Source organism: Eschscholzia californica, unplaced genomic scaffold, assembly GCF_041429995.1.
Source record: "Eschscholzia californica isolate CP2 unplaced genomic scaffold, dmEscCali1.0.p SCAF_5, whole genome shotgun sequence".
Classification (NCBI taxonomy): domain Eukaryota; kingdom Viridiplantae; phylum Streptophyta; class Magnoliopsida; order Ranunculales; family Papaveraceae; genus Eschscholzia; species Eschscholzia californica.
In genome coordinates this window covers 288,561-312,738 of record NW_028238472.1, presented here as the reverse complement: position 1 = coordinate 312,738, position 24,178 = coordinate 288,561, and the positions used below count along the sequence as shown (strand labels likewise).

The window sequence follows — 24,178 nt, the reverse complement described above, 5'->3', positions numbered from 1 at the left end:
ATTACTAAACCATTTTCTATAAAAAAAGGTCACCAAATTAGTTAAGCAAATAATTTTGACTAATCCAACTTGAGATATACACTCATTGACCCTAAATCTCTCTCTCTCTCTCTCTACATATTATATGAGATTATAAATTCAAAGATGGGTACAATTCTGAAACCATCCAGAAAGAGTGATTCTTTGTCAACTTTTTTCTATTCGGTGAGGGACCCCAAGTTGGTGATGACTCGAGTAATATACCTTCACATGTAAGCAAAGTTAAGACATGCCAATCTCGGGGGGCTAAACATTAATTTGTTTTGTCTAATTTCTCAAGATTGGGTATTAGCAGATAGAAAATTACAAGATCAAAACACGTTTTTTCCCATAGTTTTTGTAGAAATGTGTTAAATAATTAGTATATTATACACTATTAAAGTCGTGTTATATCATCACCTGAAGCTTAATTAAAGAAACAACTATTATTATAGTGAAACTGTGAAACAACAAGTACTTCAAGGATAACGGGAGACTCGAGCTTTTCTTACTCTTAACAACAACGAACGACGTAGTTACATCACATAAATTGTTTGGATTAGAATGGTTGCACAATTTCTATATTGGTAATTAAAAACTTTGAATATGAATCGATATCTAACTCAATTTGTGACTCGCTAAATGTTATTTTGGTAGTAAAGTTGATCTGTGAATCAAAGGTGACTTTGAGGCAAGGCTTCCCCCTTAAAGTCGTTATCTGAGGTATCTATGGAATATGTTCCAAATCAGAGAGTATCCCATTGTGGGGATCATTTAGTATTTTTCTAAATTCTAATCCTTATCTGCCTAAATTCATTAATAATGTTTAATACCACGTTCCTAATTATGGTAAACATCCAACTATGAGTGGGTTGTCAAAATAGCCACAATTTCTTTGCAAATCTAAGACCACCAAGATTCTTCTTGTTAGAGCATTCCTTCCACCTCTTTTTCTTCTTCTTTCTCTCTCTAGAACTTATCCATATCTCTCTTTTGACTCTTGGTGGTATTCAAACTTGTAGATAACAATAAAGAAAGAAACAAAAATCAATTTTAGTTCTTTCATCTTTATCTTCTTATAGTACTATAAAAACCCTTCTAATCCATTTCCCAAAACCTTCTCCACACCAAGCAATTTCAAAATTCTCTCTCTCTGAACCCTAGATTTTGGAGGTACTTGATAAGTGTTTTCATTAAATTCATCATAATCTTTTCTGGGTTGTTTTTGATTGTTCAAAACTAAACCATTTCCCCCTGTTTCCTATCTGATTTCCCCTCTTTCCTGTCTGATTTCCCCTGTTTCATATCTGATCTCATCTCTCCTGTTTCATATCTGACTTTCTCCCTGTTTCCTGAAGAAATCAAATCTCTAGTCTATATGAACTACGCCATTCTTTTGCGTCGATTTCTTCTTCTCCAATCTTTCTCTGTTATTTTACTATACTGGGTTTATGTTATTTCATGATCTAATTTTCTCTCCTATCAAATCTTAACCATTTCATTTCAAAACCTATTCATTTAATCCAAATAAACCCTAATTGACCTGTAATTGTAAACCTAATATTTGCTCAATTAAGAAACTATGGCATTTGTGCATCAAATCAGCTCTGGGTCAGAAGGAGAAACACAATATACGATGATTGATGATAAGAAAAAGAGAAGAATGATTTCGAATCGAGAATCAGCAAGGAGATCAAGGATGAAGAAACAACAACATTTGGATGATTTATTGAATCAAGTAGTGAAATTTCAGAATGAAAATAATGAAATTTTGAGACAAATTAGTGTTACTAGTGATATATACAACAAATTCGAATCAGAGAATAAGTTTTTGAGAAGTCAAATCATGGAATTAAGCGATAGATTAGAGGGTTTGAATTCTCTACTTAGATTTGTTGAAGAGGTTAGTGGGTTATCTGTTGATATTGAAGAAATTCCTGATCCATTGATGAAACCATGGCATCTTCCTTGCTCATCTCAACCTATCATGGCCTCTGCAAATATGTTTCATAATTGAAATCATGGGTGTTTACTTGTTCCTCTTTTCTAATTGACATTTGATTTGGGCCACCGTTTTGGGGAATAAAAAAAAATCTCTAAGGAACAAACATATTTTCTTTTTAGACCAAAAATTGACATGATTGTTGTCAACCCCCTAAATCTCACAAACCCTCTCTCTAACAAACTCTCTCTCTCTCTTCCCCCCTCTCCGTCTCTCTCTTCCCCCCTCTCCCTGTCGTTCTCTCTCTCCCCCCATTCTCTCTCTGTCGTTATCCCCCTCTCTCTTTGCTGTTCTCTCTCTCCCCCCTCTCTCTATCGTTTTCTTTCTCTCTATCTCTCTCTCTAATCTAGGTTTTCTAAATTATCTATCTCTATCTCCCTGATGTAGGGTTTCCTATAGAAACAATAACTTGGGGTTTCTTATTGAGATTAAGTACAAAAAAAAAAATTCTCTGATGTTTATTTTGTAAAAGAAAACATGGAGATGGTGATCAACTCTCAATGAAAGGTAGAGGGTTAACAATTCAAAATCCTGAATTTTTTTGGATGAAGTAAAGATGGTGATAGTCATATGAAAGTTTAGACGAATTTTAGATTTTAGAGGAGCAGGTGGATTGGTTGAATCTTTTAAAAGAGATTTGTGAAAAAAAAATTCTTTCTTCAATGATGTGAATATATTATTTATCTTTTGTTAGTCAGAATCTGAGCATTTGGTGGGTTGATTTACTTTGATTTTATTCCCCCGAGATTTTCTTTTATTCCTTAAAGCCGCGGCCTTGATTTGTTATAACTTGCTATTATTTATTATGTTAAGCCAGTTGTATTGGTGCCACCGTCACGCTAAGTGTACCAAAGATGTTGACTTAATCTGTAACATGGTGAAGAACATAGGCAAAAGAACGGTCCAGACTCTAGATCGTAATTAAACCTTGAACTCTTTTGTGGTATTAGTGAAGATGAGTCATCACGTTAAGTAAATTTTTTTTGTGTGTACATACATTACTACGAATATTTATTGATGTCTAACAAGTTTTGTATTTGTGTAATTGTTTTGGGTGGTGTAGGACACTTTGACGTAATAAGCTATTAACTTAGACAAATTTATCCTTAAATTAAAAACACTTTTGTTATTGAGTTTAGTTTCGAAATCTTTTTCACTTCTTATTCCAATACTTATTCCTCAGAAACGACTATTGCTAAACAAGATTAATAATTTAAGGGTTATTTTCAAATAGCTCCTAATTTTGTGACCAACTTCCTGCCTAGCTCATAATTTTAGCAAAAATTCCTAGATGGTCCCTTTTTTCAGTTACCGTTAGAACACCGTTAACTAGTCATCAACTCTCTCTCCTACATCTCATCACCTCTCTCTGCCACCTCATCGTCTTCTCCAGCGAAGGTCGCCGACCGGCCAATTTTCCGGCCGACGTTCAAATACTTTTTTAATTTTTTTGTTTTCTTTCTCTCTCCTCTCTCTCTCTAAATTTTTTTTTTCTCTCTAAATACTCCGGCGAAGGGGTTTTCCTCCGGCGAAGGGGTTTTTTAATTTTGTTGTTATGCTCACGAACAGACCTTGTTGTTATGCTCACGAACAGACCTTGTTGTTCTGCTCACGAACAGACCTTGTTGTTCTGCTCACGAACATACCTTGTTGTTCTGCTCACGAACAGACCTTGCTGTTCGGCTCACGAACAGACCTTGCTGTTTTGCTCACGAACAGACCTTGCTGTTCTGCTCACGAACATACCTTGCTGTTCTGCTCACGAACATACCTTGCTGTTCTGCTCACGAACATACCTTGCTGTTCTGCTCACGAACATACCATGCTGTTCTGCTCACGAACAGACCTTGCTGTTCTGTTCAACGAAGGGAAACCCCTTCGCCGGAGTATTTAGAGAGAGAAGAGAGAAAATATTATTTGTTTTTTTAGAGAGAGAATTTTATTTTATTTTTTTAAATATTTGAAGGTCGTCGGCCGGAAAATTGGCCGGTCGACGACCTTCGCCGGAGAAGACGATGAGGTGGCAGAGAGAGGTGATGAGATGTAGGAGAGAGAGTTGATAACTGGTTAACGGTGTTCTAACGGTAACTGAAAAAATGGGTCATCTGGGAATTTTTGATAAAGTTAGGGGCTAGGCAGGAAGCTAATCACAAAGTTAGGGGCTATTTGGAAAATAACCCATAATTTAATAGTTTTATTTAATTTCAAGTCATAGTCGGGGCATGTTTTGTTTACTCTAAAATTACACGTAATATTCGTTAAAATTACACGTAATATTCGTTAAAATTACACGTAATATTCGTGTTAGATTTCAATACAGTGGTTAAATCATCAAAATAATACAAGTAAGGTGAAAAGTAAAAAAAATAGATCTACCTAAAAATGTATTGATGTGAGATTTTGTATCAAAGATCTAGTTAGATGTTTATTTGAAAGACTTAAATATAAATATATTAATTTGTTAAAAGAAGGATGGCAAAAAATTAAAGCCATATGTCTTTTAGGTGGAATGTTATCTCAATAAATTTTAATAATGGTTAGAGTCCATAATACTTCAAACAATAAAATTATCCCCAAATAATAACTCTCTCCCCAAAAATAGGTCGAGGTTGGGACAAAATCCACTACGAGTGACCTGATTTTGTATGAGCATCACTCTCGTTGATATCCGTGTGTTGAATTGGACTGCCCACTTCCAATTTCAACTTGGTTTCCAGCTCTTTTCTGAACAAAGTATCACATTGGAAAAAATAATATATTGTTTCGGGAAAGAAAAAATTATTGTGAAAATAAAAGACTTTCAGAAAAACCAATAGTTCCAATTTGGATCAATAGGAAAATTTCAAATGCACTCACCATAACTGTTATATACACTTACATCAAAGGTATCATTTGTTTCAAATCAAAGGAGATGTGAGTGCATAGGACAAAAACGATGGATCGGTTTAACATTTCCCTCGGCTTGATGAGGTTACAAAGCATATTGATTTTTCGGTTCCAAATACTACTAATTAGTCATATTTCTACCTCCTCTATCTCTCTCCTTCACGGCTTCACCATAACCATTCCAGATCGCCACCAACCACCACTTCTTGCCCAACAACCGTTGCTACCATCTCTCTCCACTTTCTCTTCGTCCACTCTTATCCGTACTCAAAGTGACTGCATGATAAAGATGAAAATAGATACGAAAGAAGAAAGATTGTGGGTTCTAAAATATATCTCTCCATATATTTGGTTCCTACAGCTATTTACTCCGTCCCTATAGCAAACACCAATAGAAACTAGAAAGATACTCTATATGAGCTAATCAGGGTATTTATGTCATTTAATAATCCACAATTTTTTTTCGCGGTACTATTTTGTACGTGAAATACGCGCCATCTCATTATGAAATTCGCAAAAGAAAAATATAAAAAAATAAATTTGAAAATAAATTAAAAAAAAAAGAGCTAACGGTAACGTGGATCCGTTTTTACCGTTAAATGCTTACATGTCATTAAAAGCGTATATTAGCAGAAGATGATATTTCCGCTCCTTATTTTTCGTCAGTTCACACTTCACACCAAAAAGGACAAAAATGAAAATTCAATCTTAGAGAGAGAGAGAGAGAGAAACAGTGGAATAGTACTAGAGACTAGAGAGAGAAAGAGGAATTCATTTCTACCTATATTTTCTCTCAATCGGATTTTAAGAGCTTAAATCGGTTCCAGAAATGGCGCCGGATGCTCTCAAAATCCGATTTGACTCATCTTCTTCTTCTTCTCCTTCTCACTGATTAGTATCTGTATCTGGATTTCGTAGTACTAATTTATTCAGATTTCAAGTTCTTTTTGTGAAATTTTATAGAGGAATTCTGTACAGGAATTAGATAAGATTTGCGTAGATCTGAATTATAGTGATGATGAAATTCTCGATTTCTGAGGGTATGTTGTTCTTCGAGCTCGTTTATATCATTTACAGTTTCAGATTTTCAGTTATGTTGGTTTTTATCTCTTCCATTAATAATATACTTAGTGTGATGAGATAAGAGTGTTTGATTCGGTAAATTTATGGAATGTTGAATTGCATGATTAGAATTGTCTTTTTTCTTGCTTGTTTGATTTGCTTATTCAGTTGATTGTGCTTCAATTTGTGTTTTTTGTATATTTGAGCTTGTTATGAGTTCTAGGTCGTTCAAGAATTTTTTCTAATTGTTTAGTTTAGGGAAATATGATGTTATTCGAGCATGCAATTAAGGGTTTTAGGTTTGTAGATTCTCAGAATTCATAACTTAGTTTTTTAGGTATAGTAAGATTCCGACCCTGGTCTGGACTCTCCAGTGGTAATTTGAGCTCTTTTTTAGATGCAGTAAGATTCGAACCTAGGTCCCTCAGTAGAAATACACATATGTTATCACCCGACCAAAGTGGGCTTCCCCCCAGTGGTAATCTGAGCTCTTAATTTTTCGTTTTTTGAGATATTAATATTGTTCTGCAATATGATTTTCAGGAAGATTGAAATCCGCGCAATGGGTAGTGGTGGAATTTTTGCTGGTTTTATCGTATATGGCATTTTGTATAGATGCAGGGTTTCCCCGGAATTTAGTTGAAGAACAATCTCTAATACGTTCTATTGATGATCTTCATCTACCTGTTAAATTTCCATCATATCATCAGTTCCGAAGAAAGAGTTTTTCACCACTTGATGCACCATCACCTATGTTGGTACCAGCTCCGTCTCCTGCTTTTGGCTCATTAATGGCACGAAATGCTCCATCAGCTTCACGTGCGTCTCGATCATTGAAGAGGACACTATTAGTTCCCAGTTCTGGACTCCTACCTCCTCGTTTGGTAGGTGGTTCCCCATTACATTCCAGTACTGGTAGAATTCCTCCTGGTTTAGCCCAGCCACCAATTTCTCCTCATTACTCAGGTAACTATATATTTATATATTATTTATCCTTTCATTTTGGGCAACCCTTTGTAGATAAGATTGTCCACTTGTAAGTACCAAACAAGGTTAATTAGTTAAAGACTCAAAACAGATACTTAACATTCTTATAAACGAAATGACAGATTGTAGTCGATAATCGTCCCTAGTAACTCTGTTATGTTAGTAGGTTCTTAATTCATTCTTCTTGGCTGTAACTTAATAATTTGCCTTTCTAATATGTGCAGATTGTTGTGCACCAAACATGGTATTGAAACGAGGGAGTAAAGCTTGCCATTGTGTTTATCCGATAAAGCTCGATCTTCTCCTACTGAATGTTTCGATTAGCATGAATTCAAGTCTCTTTGTGGAAGAATTAGCTACCCAGCTTGGTTTACAAGGTTCTCAGTTTGAGATGATCAACTTTTATGTGCTTACCTTAGCAAGGCTGAATATATCAGTTGATATTACTCCACATACAGGGATCAGTTTTTCTGCCAAAGACATGAATGCAATAAATACTTCGCTTGTCATGCATAAGATTCATTTTGATCCTCATCTAGCGAGTGACTACAAGCTTCTTAATTTAACCTGGTTTAAGCCTCCACCTCCATCTATAGGTAACTTTGGCTGTCCCTTGTTCATTTGTTGGAATTCAATGTCTAATACTATGTCTGTCAATGGATAACTAGGCAAGTTATAATTGGTTAGATTTCGGTGCTGGTGTTGTTCTTAAGGTGATTTTTTTTAATGAATTAATTAGAAAGAAAAAAAACTGCTAAGTGCTTACCCGTTTCTGAATTATAGCTTTAGATCTTCCTATGGAAAAAGATAACTTCTGATAAGTCTATTTCCCTGTGATTATCTCTTGAAATGCTCTTTGGAAGCAATGGCACGATCTAATGAGCAGAAGACATATTTGGTTTTATTTTTCTTTGTTCTACCATGGTTCTAGACTCTAGATTGAACTGCAAAAATTCGTATTGGTCAGATAAGTTACTGCTGGGAGTGTAATACAATTTAGCTTCAGAATGAAGTGGTTACAATCAATACTCACTCACCATTAACAGATTTTGTATTAGGGAGTATGAATGCTAGTTTGCAATACAGTAAATGTTTCTCAAGATGCCCGTATGGGCCTCCTTAGGAGCTGGAACTCCTTCACTTCACCTTATTAACAAAGAAAAGTATTCAACGTCTGAATTTTCTACTAGAAATTTTATTATCCTAAACATTTTACTTCAACCTTACCTATTTCAGTAGGATATTGCTCTGAGTATGTAGTGTTATTCAGCACTAGAAGATCTTATTTGAAACCCAAGTTCCTGCACTTGCATGATTGTTATTGTTATTATTACTACCATTTGAACATTAATGATGGCAGCCTGTTAGTAAACAACTCTGTAGGGTAAACCCATATACCCACATATTCATGTACAATAATACAACAAAAATTGCACGAAGGTCTAACTGACTATATTTAATACTCCAACGGCAACAGCCGACAAGTATTGTAACGCTAGTATATTTGTTCGTTATAACTTAAATGCGATAACAGAGTGTCGAAGGTTTTGGTTAATTCAGTCAGCTGGAAAGTACAGATGTTAGAAAGTTTCGTTTTTCATCTTGAATCCAGTGGTTGGTTTAATTTCTGTTTGAGGCTGTGTTCCACATTTAGTCACTTTTTAATGACACTAAAGAGTGGAAAGACTAGGAGTACAATAATTCATTAAGTATTATTGTAATGCTCAGAAGGTGAGACACTGAGACGGTTTGGGTAAACCTCGTTGACCAAGTCAGCTCAAATATCTTGGTAGTGCTATTTGAATTTTGAAGTAATGGTTGCACGCAGTGTTGGTATTGCTTATGTGATTCATGGGCTTATCATGAATTGACCTTGACCATGGGCCAAAGGGAGTTGATTAGGTAACCACGGGGGAGAACTACAATTTAAATATTATACACGGGGTTGGGGTAAAATTCAAAAAATTAAAGCTTAAGATCGATCGGCAAAAAGTTTTAGTGTTCCTTGTCTGGAGTTAATCTTCTGGCTCTTACCTTTAGACCTTGACATTGGATACATTTATATCTGCTTTACCATACCCTCCTTTTATGTGTTGCACACAGTATGTTAGTCAGCAACTACCCTCATTAAAACTAATTTTATCAAGTCATTTTGCTTTTAACTGACATGAGCATTTTACTTTTTTTTATGTTGGAAAAAGTACTCTGGATGTTTCAATTAATATTATTACCTCTCTGGTTACAGCTCCTGCTGTCGCTCTGTCACCGAAGAATGTCCCACCTCATCGTCCCTCCTCTTATGTACAAGATGTTGCTTCTGACAGAGGAGGAGGTTCAAAATTGGTTCTTGGTCTAGGTATTGGTGCCGGTGTACTAATCATCTTCCTTATATCCGTGCTAATCATTTGTTCCTGTACTTGTGGTAGACGAAATAGTAGATCACCCAGCACTGAAACTGGTATGCAGTTCTAATTCACATAACATACATTTTTAGTAAGGCTTTACTGTCACTTTCAGCTCGTGCTGGTTTTTCATTTTTGATGTTTCACAAGTCATAACTCATTAGCAGTAAATACAACCGCCATATTTTATAGTATTTGTCAAAAATTAAGATATTTTCTTACATTAATCCTTTACCGTTGAGGTTATTTGCAGAAAAGGCAAGATCTGCTGATTCAGCTCCTGCTGGAGGGTCACTTCCCCATCCTACAAGTACACGATTTCTTGCCTACGAAGAACTTAAAGAAGCAACCAATAACTTTGAATCTGCTAGTGTGCTCGGAGAGGGTGGGTTTGGTAAGGTATTTAAAGGTGTTTTAAGTGATGGTACCGCCGTTGCCATTAAGAAGCTTAGTAGTGGAGGACAACAAGGCGATAAAGAGTTCTTGGTTGAGGTTGAGATGCTTAGCCGGCTACATCATCGCAATCTAGTGAAACTTGTGGGTTATTACAGCAACCGTGATGCTTCACAAAATCTACTTTGCTACGAGCTTGTTCCAAATGGAAGCTTAGAGGCTTGGCTCCATGGTATAAATCCTTATGACAAGACCATTTGCTCTTTAAATAGGAAAATCGGGCTTCTATAAGTGTTGGTCAGTAATATAGTCCTATATGGACAAAGGGAAGTCTCATGACAACCTACATAATATCTAGGACATCTCTACTAATTGCCAATTGATTTGAGTTAGACATACACGAACTGAATATGGTAGGAGAGCTAGGCCCGCATGTGATAGGCCCAGTGGTCACATGTGTTCCACGTAACCTAACAAAATAGACGTGTTAATCTCAAAAGAACCTCTCACTTGAGGGGTGCGTGAGAATAATCCCATGTGGAGCAAGAGGAGTCTCATGACCAAAAACATAATATCTAGGACTTTTCCACTCATTCGCAATTGGTTTTGAATGGTATTTATACAACCTTAATCATTTGGAAACATCGATGGAATTTCCTGATTTTATACTGTGCTTCGTTTCAGGTCCCTTGGGGGTAAATTGTCCTTTGAGCTGGGAAATCAGAATGAAGATTGCTCTAGATGCTGCTAGAGGACTTGCCTACTTACACGAGGACTCACAACCTAGTGTCATCCACAGGGATTTCAAGGCATCCAATATCTTACTTGAAAACAACTTTCATGCTAAAGTTTCTGATTTTGGTCTGGCCAAACAGGCACCAGAAGGCCAAGCAAATTATCTGTCTACTCGCGTGATGGGAACATTTGGGTAAGTCTTCTCACTCTAGGCTTATGACTTACATTTCGTAAAATGAACAACCGTGACGGGAGCAAATTCATTTCCAGGTATGTAGCCCCTGAATATGCCATGACTGGTCATCTTCTAGTAAAAAGTGATGTATATAGCTATGGAGTCGTTCTTCTTGAGTTGTTGACTGGAAGGAAGCCCGTTGATATGTCACAACCTTCAGGCCAGGAGAACCTCGTAACTTGGGTTAGTATCTTCTTCTTAGTACTAAGAATATAACTCAGAAATCGATATCTCCTAGCGTGCATAGTACAACATTATCTATGCTTATATATATTCTAATCTACATTAGCTATTGCATATTGGGTGTTAACAATTCTGACTATGTATCAAATGAGGGAGAACACACACACACACACAACTGATTATGTATATCAATCAAACTAACTTTCTATTGGCTCATCGGGAAAAAAAGAAAAGAAAAGAGAAGTACTCTTCTGATCTAAAAAGAAAGAAAATCTCGTGTCAGTGGGCTTCCATGTCAGAAAAGAATTGGAGATTTGTAACAAAAATTGTGTTCCTTTCAATTGCCATCCTCTTTTGATAAATTAGAGTTCTAAAGTTTCTAATTTCTATATTCTTCTGATATTTAACTTAAGATTGTTCAAATTATTTTATCCTATATAACTTTTTTTGCCTGAATTTTTTTTTCTTTCAGTCGAGACCAATATTAAGAGGTAAAGATCGTTTAGAGGAACTTGCCGATCCAAAACTTGAAGGAAAATATCCTAAAGATGACTACGTTCGTGTTTGCACAATCGCAGCAGCCTGTGTTGCTCCAGAAGCAAATCAACGACCCACGATGGGAGAAGTAGTACAATCACTTAAAATGGTACAAAGAAATACAGAGTATCAAGATACGGTATTTAACACCACAATTACCCGTCCGAATCTCAGACAATCTTCCACAACATATGAATCAGATGGAACTTCGTCAATGTTTTCGTCTGGTCCATTCTCTGGTATAAGTACTTTTGATAATGACCTAATAACTAGAAGTCAAGTTTTCTCGGAAGATCTTCACGAAGGAAGATGATAAACTCAGACCTTTTTACGATGAAATTATACCTGCAGAAACTGACTGTATTAGAAATTGTGCCAGAGAGAAATTGGTGATGATTTATGCTTAGAGAACCAACCACATTTCAGTTTTGATTTCTTTAGTTAAGGGTGGGTTCTCTCGTCCATAGATGTCATTCTGTATATTCCATGTATTTTTTGCTTCATTTCTTAAGGGGTTACTCTTTTACTTTTCCTTTTTGCTTGTCATTCTTACCAAAGAGTTTTAGATTACTCATCCTATTTGTCTGTGTGCGTATTTGCTTTGTTCGATGTGAACGTGTGCACCAAACCAACTAAAAATTTCTCTCTAAGAATGCTTATGATTTATTCCTAAGGCCATACACAAAAATCTTAGGAACATCCTAAAGGGCTTGTAAGCCCATCTACTTTATTGTCTATTCAACATTAGAAAAAATAAACAACAACAATAAAATATCTTAAATTTGGTATACAATTTCATGTTCTTCATTTTGTATGGAAAGAAAAAAAAAAACACTTGATAAACAAACACTTACTAATATTCCCATCCATCTTCAATTTTTTTCGATCCGATCGCTTAATAATAATAAAGAAAAAGTAAAATATGCCATCACAGTAAACACAAGCAAACGAACCAGAAGGGGACAAAAGAGAAAGCTATTCAAACAAACTACTATTTCAGATTCTCCTCCTCTCTCTCTCTCTCTTCATCAAAATGCCCTAGCTAGCTAGGGTTCAATTTACACCTCTCTCTCTCTCTCTAAGATTTCCGAAATCTTCTGTTGGAGTAGATTTTATTAATGGCGTTTTGGTGGGCAGTTATAGTTGTTGGAATCGCTTTCGCGATCTGTAGATTCTTGTTAATGCTTATACCTCCTAATGTGCCTTCTATTGATGTCGATGCTTCCGATGGTATCTCTCTATTCATCTTTCTCTCTCTACACTTTTTTTGTTTTTGGTGGTGATCTTAAGTTTATTTTATGATGACAGTGTTGGATGATGGAAATCAGACAAAGGAGAATAGCTTCATTTATGTAAGTTACCAAACAAATGCCTCATTTTTTTAGGGATTTTAGTAGGAATTTACTATAGATTCCATGATTTAGATCTTTGATCTTATACTGCCCTTTTAACTTCTATGAACAATTAGTATTCAGATTCTGTAAGATCGTATTATGATCAATGCATTTTTTCTTAAATGCATTTTGTTGTAATTCCTTTCTATAAGAGTGTATGATTAGTAGGAAACAGTTTTTGGTATACCTCTAGGCCGTGTTTGGCTAGCGGGAATGTCATTTGATTACTAGGAATCCGCATTCCATAATGGTGTTTGGTGCACAAGAATGCACCAGGAATCACATTCCGAGCAATGGGGAATCCCTAACCCAATAGGGTGGGTGGATTTGTGATTCCCCTTCTTCTCTCATATTCGTCAATGTGATCATCTACAAACAAATTAATTCCTACCAATCTTATTCATGACCATACCAAACAATGTAGTTAAGTATCGCGATTGTCAGGAATCTCATTACGGGATTGATATAGTTCTGATATCTGGTTATGGAATTTGTGGCAGATACCAAGGAGGGGAAAGGCAGCACAGACAGATAGAGTTCAGTGTTATGAGCCCGCGACAATGAAATATCTGGGGTTCTTCCCTGCATTGACTACAGATGAGGTCTGTGCTAGATTTATTTGGTTCAACATCCAACAAAAGTTTATTTTATACATATGTTTGTTTATGTTTCATTGTTTGGATTAGGTCAAGGAGCATGTTGCACAGGCCAGGAAGGCACAAAAGACATGGGCGAAGAGCAACTTTAAACAGAGACGGCAGTTCCTACGGATACTTTTGAAGTATATTATTGAAAATCAAGAGCTCATATGCGAGTAAGTGAGGATCCTTCAAATTAATCTTGACACTTCAAATTAATCAAGAACTTTATCTTAATTCTGAGAAAGAGGCGCCCCTATTAGTTAAGAAATAGTACATTACATCAAAATAATTTCCAGGGTTTTAAAATAGGAAAATGTCGTACTTTCAAGTCTTAGGGCACCTACGAAATCGCCAAAGACAAGAAAAGTATAAAAGAAAAAAAACCATATCACCATGTCACCCAATCACATATTATGTAGTGGTGGCCCAGAGGTGCACAAATATCAGTTGTTAACGTTACATAGAAATATGATTTAAATTACGGAAGATACAGTTAGGAAACTATCAGAGTGGAAACTTGATTTAAAGGTGGCTTTTCATCCTGGTGAACGTAGTGACTGTTGATTTGGTTTCCAGACCTTGTGTTTTGAGTTGGAAACAGACAGGAGCTGAGAACTCTATAATACTATATTGATGCCAACACCATTAGGCTAGCTTTTCATATTACCATATAATCTGAGTATCTGACAACAAATGAGGTTTCGGTAAATAGACTGAAATATGCTTATTAGATGTTGGGGTCATTAGCATTTTGTGCTAATTATGTCTTGCAGAACTTGGCGAGGTGGTGAGGTGATTAACCAGATCACCAGGATTACGGTATTGATCTATCAATGTGGGCAACTGGGAATGAGTCCATATAGATGTCATATATTCACAATTAATCACGGCATTGCTGCATTCGTAACTCACAATTCACTAAAATGTAGCTTAACATTTACATCATTTCCTTCTCCCCCAGAATCGTTGTTATTAACGTCATTTTTTTTTTCTTTTATTATGCAGGACGTCTTCAAGAGACACTGGAAAGACAATGGTAGATGCATCATTGGGGGAGATAATGACTACATGTGAGAAAATCACTTGGCTTCTCGCAGAGGGTGAGAAGTGGCTAAAGCCTGAATACAGGTTACCTTTAAAACCCCATCTTGATATTCTTGCTGATTTGTCTACCTTTTAGACACTAGGCAAGTTGACCCTAAAAAATAAACTGCCTGTGTGTAATAAGTATTGTCTCTTTGTGGCAGCCAATTTCTTCTATCTTTAGTCCTCATGACAAATAGAAAAATGAGAAAGAGGTTATAGAAAAGAAATGGAAGTGAACTACGTTCTGATAAATTAATTATAATTTTCAAAAAGGAAACATGCTTGTTATATGCTTGTACAGTTAAGAGTTAGGACTTGCATCTTGGTAGCTGATTGATGCTTGCATATGTCTTTCCAGTTTAAGATGCCAACAACAGTTGTGAAACAAAACCCTGTTAAATTTTGGTTTGAAATAAAATGTTGGTAAATTATATATTTTTCAAAAAGACCCTGAAATAACTTAAATACTCGGTCCAACTGCATGTAATACAGAGTGTAGTCAGTGGACAGCTTATTTTGACATTCTTGTTAATCTTTCAGGTCTTCTGGAAGGGCAATGATGCATAAGCGGTCAAGAGTGGAGTTTCATCCTCTTGGGGTGATAGGTGCTATTGTTTCATGGAATTATCCATTCCATAACATTCTTAATCCGATGCTAGCTGCTGTATTTTCAGGAAATGGCGTTGTTGTAAAGGTATTTAGCTATGTAAGAGATCGATAATTCCTTTTTGGGATCTTGATGGCCACAGTCGTCGGTAGTTATATACTTATATTACATAACTCTTATTAAGAAACTCTTGGGTCAATGTATGCCTCTTTACATTTCATCCATTTGATAGAAATGTTGTATGGTTTTAAATGTAGGTTTCGGAACACGCAAGTTGGTCTGGTTGTTTTTATGTCAGAATCGTTCAAGCTGCTCTTGCTGCCGTTGGAGCTCCTGATAATCTGGTCCATGTAGTAACAGGGTATACATTTGCAGTCTGCCAGCCCCTTTACCCTCTGACTTCCATATTTATTCGATTATTTCTAATGTTGGTAAATCTTGCTCACCAGATTTGCAGAAACAGGAGAGGCACTTGTGTCTTCAGTTGACAAAATCATTTTTGTTGGATCCCCTGGCGTTGGTAAAATGGTATGTTCTTTCATTATCTAAAACCCGTGAAAACATCTCCTTGGTTTGCTCAATTTCCAGAGATACCCCTCTTGTAGGTATTCCGTAAAGGGTAATTTTAAAGGGCCCCCCTGTAAGTGTTATAGGGGCCTCCTTCAAGGCAAATTTGAGAGGGAGTTTGTGAAGGAAGGAGGCGCAGAGCCTATAACACTTATGGGAGTCCCCTATAAAATTTCCCTTCTGTAAAATAATATCATTGTAGGCAAGATTCCTCAAAGACCTCACTAGCATTGGGAATGAGAAAAATCTTTGAAACTTCTAGTGAAACCAAGACTAAAGTGATGTTTGTTCCCTAAGCTGAGACATGATTCTAATTTTGAGATAGTAGTTATCTTTGGGTCGTGATTATCTTTAATCAGTGCTTTCTCTAAAGTTATCCTGCTACTCTGTCCATCACTTGCAGCGCTAATATAACAACACAATTGGTTTCTTTGCAGATAATGAGAAATGCTTCCGAAACATTAATACCAGTTACTCTTGAGCTTGGTGGAAAAGATGCATTTATTGTCTGCGAAGATGTAGATGTGCCTCACGTAAGAAGTTCGCCTTTTTCTACAAATAAACTATTATAAAGCTTCACAATATCAGATACCCATTTATCGACGCAACTGAAGTATGAGTTGTCTGTACAGGTTGCCCAAATTGCTGTTAGAGGCGTTCTTCAATCAAGTGGCCAAAACTGTGCTGGCGCTGAGAGATTTTATGTCCATCGTGCTGTTTATTCTTCATTTGTAGCTGAAGTTGTGAAAATTATAAAATCAGTTCGTGTCGTAAGTATCTTCCTTTCTTGTTAATCATTACAGAACCTATGTAACGCCCCAAGCCTTAGCAGTTGCCGATATTGTCCCCGCTTTAACCACCTCACACAGGTACGGGGTTTTGTCCTTGGCGAAGGCACCACAAGCCCGTACCTGTGTGAGGTGGTTAAAGCGGGGACAATATCGGCAACTGCTAAGGCTTGGGGCGTTACAAAAGTGGTATCAGAGTCGAGGACGACTCTTCGCTGAGGGTGGGGGATTATAATAGTCCCACATTGCTCACAAGAGTGTCCAGAGACTGGGCTATATGTGTAAGCTCAAGCTTAGTAAGTACCGAGGCCTTTTGGGTGGGCTTGTAGTGCTTTCGCCAAGAACAAAACCCCGTACCCGTGTGGGCTTGGGCCTGGGTGGTTAAAGCGGGGACAATATCGGCAACTGCTAAGGCTTGGGGCGTTACAACCTATTTTGTCAGAACTTCGTGCACGTAAAGATCTATAAGAGATAAAAATTCTTACTGGTACCATTTCCTTCCAGTGGTTCAGGATCACTATGAGAAAAACTTAATCTACCTAATATTTTTTTCTGTTCTGACAACTGAAATTCTAATATCGGCTGATTATGGTAGGGTCCTCCTTTAGCTGGAAGGTATGATATGGGTGCAATATGTATGCAAGGTCATGCGGAGAAGCTTCAAAACCTTCTTAACGATGCCTTGGAGAAAGGGGCAGAAATTGCCGGACGAGGAGGTTTTGGAAATTTAGGCGAAGATGCAGTTGATCAGTTCTTCCCACCAACTATAATAGTAAATGTCAATCATACTATGAAGTTGATGCAAGAAGAGGTGCTACTCTTTGCTTTGACTTTTTAATGTTCAAGTTTTCAGCCACAAATACTGATAATAATTTAATTATCTTGGTTACCTTTAGACATTTGGACCAATCATGCCCATAATGAAGTTCAGCTCTGATGAAGAAGCTATTGAGCTTGCTAATGACTCAAATTACGGGCTCGGTTGTGCTGTCTTTTCTGGTAATCAACGCCGTGCAAGAGAAATAGCGTCTCAGTTGCATTGTGGAGTCGCTGCAGTTAATGACTTCGCATCAAACTACATGTGTCAGGTACTCTCTCAATTAATGACTTCACCCACGTCAGATATTATATACTGTTCTAGTTTGAAATACGTTTTCACTGGAATAGCTTAAAGGTAGCACCGTGTCACACACATTTTCAGCAAGTAAGATCAGTCGAGTCAGAAATTGAAAAGTGAAAACATACGGTTTGGATTCTGACTCACGACAAGTGACACCTTGACTCTATATCATATTTAAACTTTTCTTAGGAAAAAAAAAGCAAATGCTAATCAAGTCTTAACTCTTTGCATGTAGTCACTGCCGTTCGGTGGAGTGAAACACAGTGGATTTGGAAGATTTGCTGGGATAGAAGGATTACGTGCTTGTTGCCTTGTGAAATCCGTCGTCGAAGATAGATTCTGGCCATACATCAAAACTAAGATACCCAAGCCAATTCAGGTCTATCTTTTACTTAATAACCATAAGCTCATCATATATATATATATATATATATATATATATATGTTGTTTTATACTAACTAGTTCTTCTGTGTGTTCTGCATTTCTATACAGTATCCTGTAGCAGAAGACTGTTTCGAGTTTCAACAATCACTAGTTGAAGCACTCTATGGTTTGAATATATGGGATCGACTAAGAGCGTTAGTGAATGTCTTAAAGATAATCTCGGAGAAGAACTCTCCTACTGCCAACCATTCGAGGAGAAACTAATACCGTCAGAATCAAATCTTGTCTCTCTCTCCCTTAAACTGTAAGAGATTTTGCTGATTTTAATCAGATTTCAGGATTGTTGGAATTTTTGTTCCACTTCATTAATGTTCTTTGTCATGAAATTTGATACTCTTCTGAGTAAAAGCTAATTGACCATCGATTTTGATGTTTCTTTTCAACTGGTTTTGTGGTTTCTCTTCTTCAACTGGGTTTGTGGTAAACGTAACTGTGAGAAAGAACAGAAATTGAAGGAAATGTAGATGAAAATATACCATCCTTGGTCGATTTTTTGTTTTACAGAGAATTGTTTTTTTTTTATGTTTTAGTTTCATTTGTAACCAATATTGCTACCAGGAGGAGCTTCTATAGGTTGTAATTTGCTTCTTACTCTTCGCATCATGCCTATTTCCACTTTTCTACTGTAGTGGAACAATGAAAAAGTTGCAAATTCATAGTATTACTTTCAGTAAGTTTATTTTTCTGTAACACTTGGAATGATTTTCTTGGGTCGTTTTTTACTTGGTGACGTTTTTATTTATAGACGCTTTTGTGTCAACATTTTTACTTGGTGACCCACTGAGATTGTTAACATTTTCTGTTCAAGTGTAAAATCTAATTCAAAGGAGAAAGTGAAAAATGTAGCCCTAATATTTACATCAAAGTGGGTCAATGTCAAAGGAGAAGTTTGGTAGGCAATGCCTTCTGTTGCCAAAGGCAATGTGTTTTTCTACAAAAGTTTGGACACAATAAGTTACCAAGTATGTTGGAGACAATATCCATCTTCTTTCTTTTTCGGTAAATAGTCGTCAGCCAGAGTGAGTTAATTTTAACTCATATTTTTTTTTTTTAAAAAAGATTCCTTATTCTCTCTTTCTCTTTTCATTTCCATCCTCTACTCCGAAGAGAGGAGTCCCCTCTTAGCCCAAATCCAGTCTAGATTTAGGGTTTGTAACTTTAGATCCCGATATTTTCCTCTAGTCTCTTAGACAAAGAGATCCTTCGTCTACGTTTTAGAGAATTTTCTTTGGTTTCCAACCATGGAGGCCTGGACCCTTCCCATATCTTCGTCGCTGACCGTGGACCTTTTGTCGGGAGAAAAAAATGAGCATTGTCTCTTGTTGACCACATTGCCTCTGACTGTGGGGCTGTCTTCACCATTGCCTATAAAAACTCCCACGTCAAAATCATCATCCTCTTGCCAATTTTACTACTACTAGTACTAGTATATATATCTTAAAATAGAAATTGCACCTAGTAACCCGCCAACTCGAAATTCCGCGCTCTATTTAATTTTCCCTCAAGAATAGAAAATGTCCCGCGTTCGAATCTCTCCAACTCCAAACCTTTCTTCATCCCCTTAGAGAAAAAAAAACTCTGGTAAGCTTTCACTTCATAATTTTTACCTCTCCTCTTTCAAACCCTAGAAAAAAAAAAACCCCCTAACACTTCTAAAATTAAAGATTATACTTCTATTTCTATTCTTCTGCTTCTTCTATAGATCCCCCCTCTTTCACACTCAATGAATTAGGGTTTCATACTTTTTCATCCCAACAGAGACATGTCGAAGAGGAAATTCGGATTCGAAGGGTTTGGTATCAACAAACAAACAACTTACAATTTCGAACGTTCTCAACCTCCTCAAAGACTATACGTTCCTCCATCATCACGCCGCGGTGGCGATGGTGGTGGTGGTGGTGGTTCTCATGATAACTATGAAGATCACGATCTTGATGACATCGAGTACGACGACGACAGAGATGAAAATGTTGATGAACAAGTAAAGGAATCGAATGGTAATCGTGGTGGTGAAGAAGAAGAAGAAGAAGAAATTGACCCTCTTGATGCGTTTATGGAAGGTATTCATGAAGAGATGAAAGCTCCTGTTGTTTCTAAACCTAAAGAAAAAGTTGATAAGTATAAAGATGTTGATGAAGAAGATGATCATATTGAGAGTTTTTTAAGGGCAAAGAAAGATATTGGATTGACTTTAGCTTCTGATGTTCTTCAAGCTGGTTATGATTCTGATGAAGAAGTTTATGCTGCTGCTAAAGCTGTTGATGCTGGATTGATTAATTACGATTCAGATGATAATCCTATTGTTATTACTGATAGAAAGAAAATCGAACCCATTCCACCTCTTGATCATACTTGTATTGATTATGAACCTTTTAACAAGGATTTCTATGAAGAAAAAGATTCAATTTCAGGTAAATTTCCTTCCTTTCTACTTTATTTCTCAATACTTGTTAGTTTTCTTTTCATAGTTTTCGTGATTCGAATTGTTCGTACTTGAATTCTGTGAAGCTAGCTGGAAATCCCACAAAAAATAATAACAACTTTGGTATATGGGTATTTTTCGTTTTACTTGGAACATGAAATATTATACTAGTATTGAAATCGTATTCCTACCCCTTGTTTAGGAATGAGTGAGCAGGAAGTTGCAGATTACAGGAAAACTGTAGCAATACGTGTTTCCGGATTTGATGTAAGCAGGCCGGTGAAGACTTTTGAGGATTGTGGATTTTCTCCTCAACTGATGAGTGCTATAGCTAAACAAGGGTATGAAAAGCCGACACCGATACAATGCCAGGCTTTACCGATTGTGCTTTCCGGGAGAGATATTATTGGTATTGCAAAGACGGGTTCTGGAAAAACTGCTGCTTTTGTTCTTCCCATGATTGTTCATATTATGGATCAGCCTGAACTTGCTAAAGAAGAGGGTCCCATTGGAGTAATTTGCGCACCCACAAGAGAGTTAGCACATCAAATTTATTTAGAGTCGAAGAAATTCTCCAAGTCCCATGGGATTCGTGTCTCTGCGGTTTATGGTGGAATGTCTAAGCTTGAACAGTTTAAAGAACTGAAAGCGGGTTGTGAGATCGTTGTTGCTACTCCTGGGAGATTGATTGATATGCTGAAGATGAAGGCATTGACAATGTCTAGAGCAACATATCTTGTTCTTGATGAAGCTGATCGAATGTTTGATTTAGGTTTCGAGCCACAAATAAGATCCATTGTTGGTCAGATAAGACCCGACCGTCAGACCTTACTTTTCTCTGCAACTATGCCCCGGAAAGTTGAGAAGTTAGCTAGGGAAACTCTCACTGATCCCATAAGAGTGACTGTAGGTGAAGTGGGCATGGCTAATGAGGATATTACTCAGGTTGTTCATGTAATTCCTTCAGATGCTGATAAGATGCCTTGGCTTCTCGAGAAACTTCCTGGACTGATCGATGATGGAGATGTTCTAGTATTTGCCTCGAAGAAAGCTACAGTTGATGAGATTGAAACTCAGCTGGTTCAAAGAGGGTTTAAAGTTGCAGCTCTCCATGGTGATAAAGATCAGTCTTCTAGAATGGAAACACTGCAGAAGTTTAAATCTGGAACATATCATGTTCTTATTGCTACTGATGTTGCCGCTCGTGGACTTGACATTAAGTCGATTAAGTCAGTTGTGAACTTTGATATTGCCAGAGATATGGACATGCATGTTCATCGAATTGGTAGAACGGGTCGTGCGGGAGATAAAGATGGGACAGCCTATACTCTTATCACAATAAAGGAAGCTCGCTTTGCCGGGGATCTTGTTAGCAGTTTAGTTGCTGCTGGTCAGAATGTTCCACAGGAACTTATGGATCTCGCTATGAAGGTAAACTGAATGATATTTCTTTTTCTCTAATTTGAATATTTATGAAGTACTTTCAATGCACTTCTACATGGATCACCACTAATTCATGTGCGGATATCGCTCGTATGCATCATGTTGTTGTCGTGATAAATTGGATGAATGATTTTTTTTAGTTTACTAAATGAATAGTTTGATTAGACAAATATTGCGATTACTTAATAATAAACTATAGTCACATTATCTGATTGTTTGTAATATAGATTTCGTACACGAAACACGTTGAGTTGAGAAACAACTTACCTACCAATTATATTGATTTGCTTCTTGTTTATCATTTTCTTTAGTTAAATATTTTTGTGGGTGTTGTGTTTTGGGAGAATGATGTTTATTTTGATCGACATTTCTTTGTAATATGTAGGATGGACGATTCAGATCCAAACGTGATGCGAGAAAAGGATCTGGTACGACCTATAAGCTTACCTACTGATTGCCGTGTATTTATCTAGAAATGTTGTCTCTCTTTCTTCTTTCTGGTTTGTTGTGGTATCTTAAAATTTTCCTTATTCCTTTCCCATGGTTTTATATTAGAAAGGTTACCAGATTCGTTGCATCCCCCTGCGAATCGCGATCTGGTTCGCGCGAACCCTTTTAGGGTACTTTCGCGAACCAGATTGCCAGATCTAGCGAACTGCTTCTCATGAAGAACAGTAGAGTCAAGAAAGACATACCTTAGATTTGAGTTTTAGGTTTTGAAATTCCAAGTAATTGCTATTTTATGATTTTATCTTCATGTTTTAAGTACTATTATGATATTAGACTTCGAGTAATTAGTTGTTTCATCCTTTATGAGTTTTGAAATAATTATGCCTATAATTAAGAAATAATTTTGGAATATTTAGTAATGAACCGAATTTTTATATTAAGCGAATTATGTACCAAATTGGCGTACCGAAGTGGTACACCCCCCACGTACCGGATACACTCTAATAGGCGTACCGCGTACCCGTTTTCGTACCGCGAATCTGGTAACCTATTTAGACAACCTTCAGAACTAAAACTAAAGAGTTGGAAATATACAGAAATGTTGTTTTAGTATATGATGATCTAATATAAATTTTTATCCGGCAGAGGTTGAAAGTACTGATTTAGTAACGATTTTGCTTGTTATCGGCTGAACTCCAGCTTTATGCAGTTATATGTACCTTCTGTAGTAGAACTCAGTTGTGACAAGATGCCTATTTTGTGTATAGGTGGTAGAAAAGGTAAAGGAAGGGGAGGAAAAGGAGGTGGTGGTAGCGGAAGAGGTGTTCGTGGTGTGGATTTCGGCCTGGGTATTGGGTACAATACTGGAGAACCAACAAATCCACCATCTCAGGCTGTTCCAGCCCGATCAGTTGCTACTAACCAAATGAGGGCAAACTTCAAAAACAGCTTCGTAGCTGCAACACCCAGTTCTCAAAATCAGAGCAGCAATGTATATGCCCCTAAAAGACCAGTCTTAGCCGGTTTTGTTTCCGGCGGTTCAATCGGTGGTGTTATAAATAAACCACAAACAAGTACTTCATACAGTCCTGCTCCTATCTCAGGTTTTGTTTCGGGTGGTTCAATCGGTGGTGTTATAAATAACCCACAAACAAGTACTTCATTCAGTCCTGCTTCTATCTCAGGAGGAACCGCCAATACCGATTCCTCAAGAGGGAACAGCACTCAGAAGAACATCGAAGGGTTAGCTTTCTAAACTTTACGATTCTGCCACTTGATCTTTCCAAGTTCATATTATATTTCGAATAAGGATTTCACATTAACGAATTTTTGTTACTTTCTCGCAGTTCAAAAGAAAAGCCAAGAGAGAGACGGAGACCGTCAGGTTGGGATCGGTAGCAATTGAACTGTTGGATTGTGTCTTTTACGACAATATTTGCATCTTTGTCTATTAAGTTGTTATGTCTTTGTATTTCATAGAACCAACTTTTTGTTATCCAAGTTCTTTCTAGATATCTTGTATTTCTATTTATATTTTTGTTAGAAGTTGATAAGTGGTTAGTTTCTACTTTCCTCCGGTTTTCTGTTTTTTGGGTACTTCTATTTTGCATATCATAGGGTAGGTTTGGTTTGCATCTTTGTCTCGATCGGTTAGGTTTGCAACTAGGTCTCGGTCGGTTAGGTTTGCAACCAGGTCTCAGTCGGTTAGGTTTGCAACCAGGTCTCAGTCGGTTAGGTTTGCATCTAGGTCTCGGTTGTCGTAGGTCTTTATTCCT

The 24,178-nt window shown here is 36.9% G+C and overlaps 3 protein-coding genes, 1 long non-coding RNA gene and 1 pseudogene across 4 annotated transcripts; 4 read left to right on the top strand and 1 right to left on the bottom strand.

Moving 5' to 3' along the window:
• The first annotated feature begins 1,600 nt into the window (after positions 1–1,600).
• Positions 1,601–2,035, top strand: LOC147535881 (bZIP transcription factor 53 pseudogene; annotated as a pseudogene).
• Positions 2,036–5,426: 3,391 nt separating this feature from the next.
• On the top strand, positions 5,427–11,972 carry LOC147535880 (Protein kinase superfamily protein). The gene is made up of 8 exons (XM_086641637.1): positions 5,427–5,946; positions 6,512–6,934; positions 7,180–7,551; positions 9,201–9,413; positions 9,611–9,982; positions 10,435–10,678; positions 10,756–10,903; positions 11,376–11,972. Exons 1-8 carry the CDS (start codon positions 5,922–5,924, stop codon positions 11,751–11,753), a joined length of 2,175 nt encoding a protein of 724 aa, XP_086497763.1. The 5' UTR covers positions 5,427–5,921; the 3' UTR covers positions 11,754–11,972.
• A 149-nt stretch (positions 11,973–12,121) lies between these two features.
• ALDH22A1 (aldehyde dehydrogenase 22A1) lies at positions 12,122–18,778 on the top strand. Its single transcript, XM_086641638.1, has 14 exons — positions 12,122–12,670; positions 12,749–12,792; positions 13,335–13,436; positions 13,521–13,648; positions 14,481–14,603; positions 15,102–15,255; positions 15,426–15,529; positions 15,618–15,696; positions 16,173–16,268; positions 16,368–16,505; positions 17,119–17,334; positions 17,420–17,611; positions 17,879–18,022; positions 18,137–18,778. The coding sequence occupies exons 1-14, from the start codon at positions 12,559–12,561 to the stop codon at positions 18,290–18,292; spliced, it is 1,788 nt and encodes a 595-aa protein (XP_086497764.1). The 5' UTR covers positions 12,122–12,558; the 3' UTR covers positions 18,293–18,778.
• Positions 18,779–18,787: 9 nt separating this feature from the next.
• LOC147535878 (uncharacterized) lies at positions 18,788–21,915 on the bottom strand. The gene is made up of 2 exons (XR_015225596.1): positions 18,948–21,915; positions 18,788–18,887 (listed from the first exon to the last, which is right to left on the bottom strand). It is a non-coding gene; the product is annotated as an uncharacterized LOC147535878 (long non-coding RNA).
• Positions 19,605–23,974, top strand: LOC147535877 (P-loop containing nucleoside triphosphate hydrolases superfamily protein). The gene is made up of 5 exons (XM_086641636.1): positions 19,605–20,499; positions 20,713–21,941; positions 22,339–22,381; positions 23,171–23,645; positions 23,750–23,974. The coding sequence occupies exons 1-5, from the start codon at positions 19,851–19,853 to the stop codon at positions 23,799–23,801; spliced, it is 2,448 nt and encodes an 815-aa protein (XP_086497762.1). The 5' UTR covers positions 19,605–19,850; the 3' UTR covers positions 23,802–23,974.
• Positions 23,975–24,178: the final 204 nt, after the last annotated feature.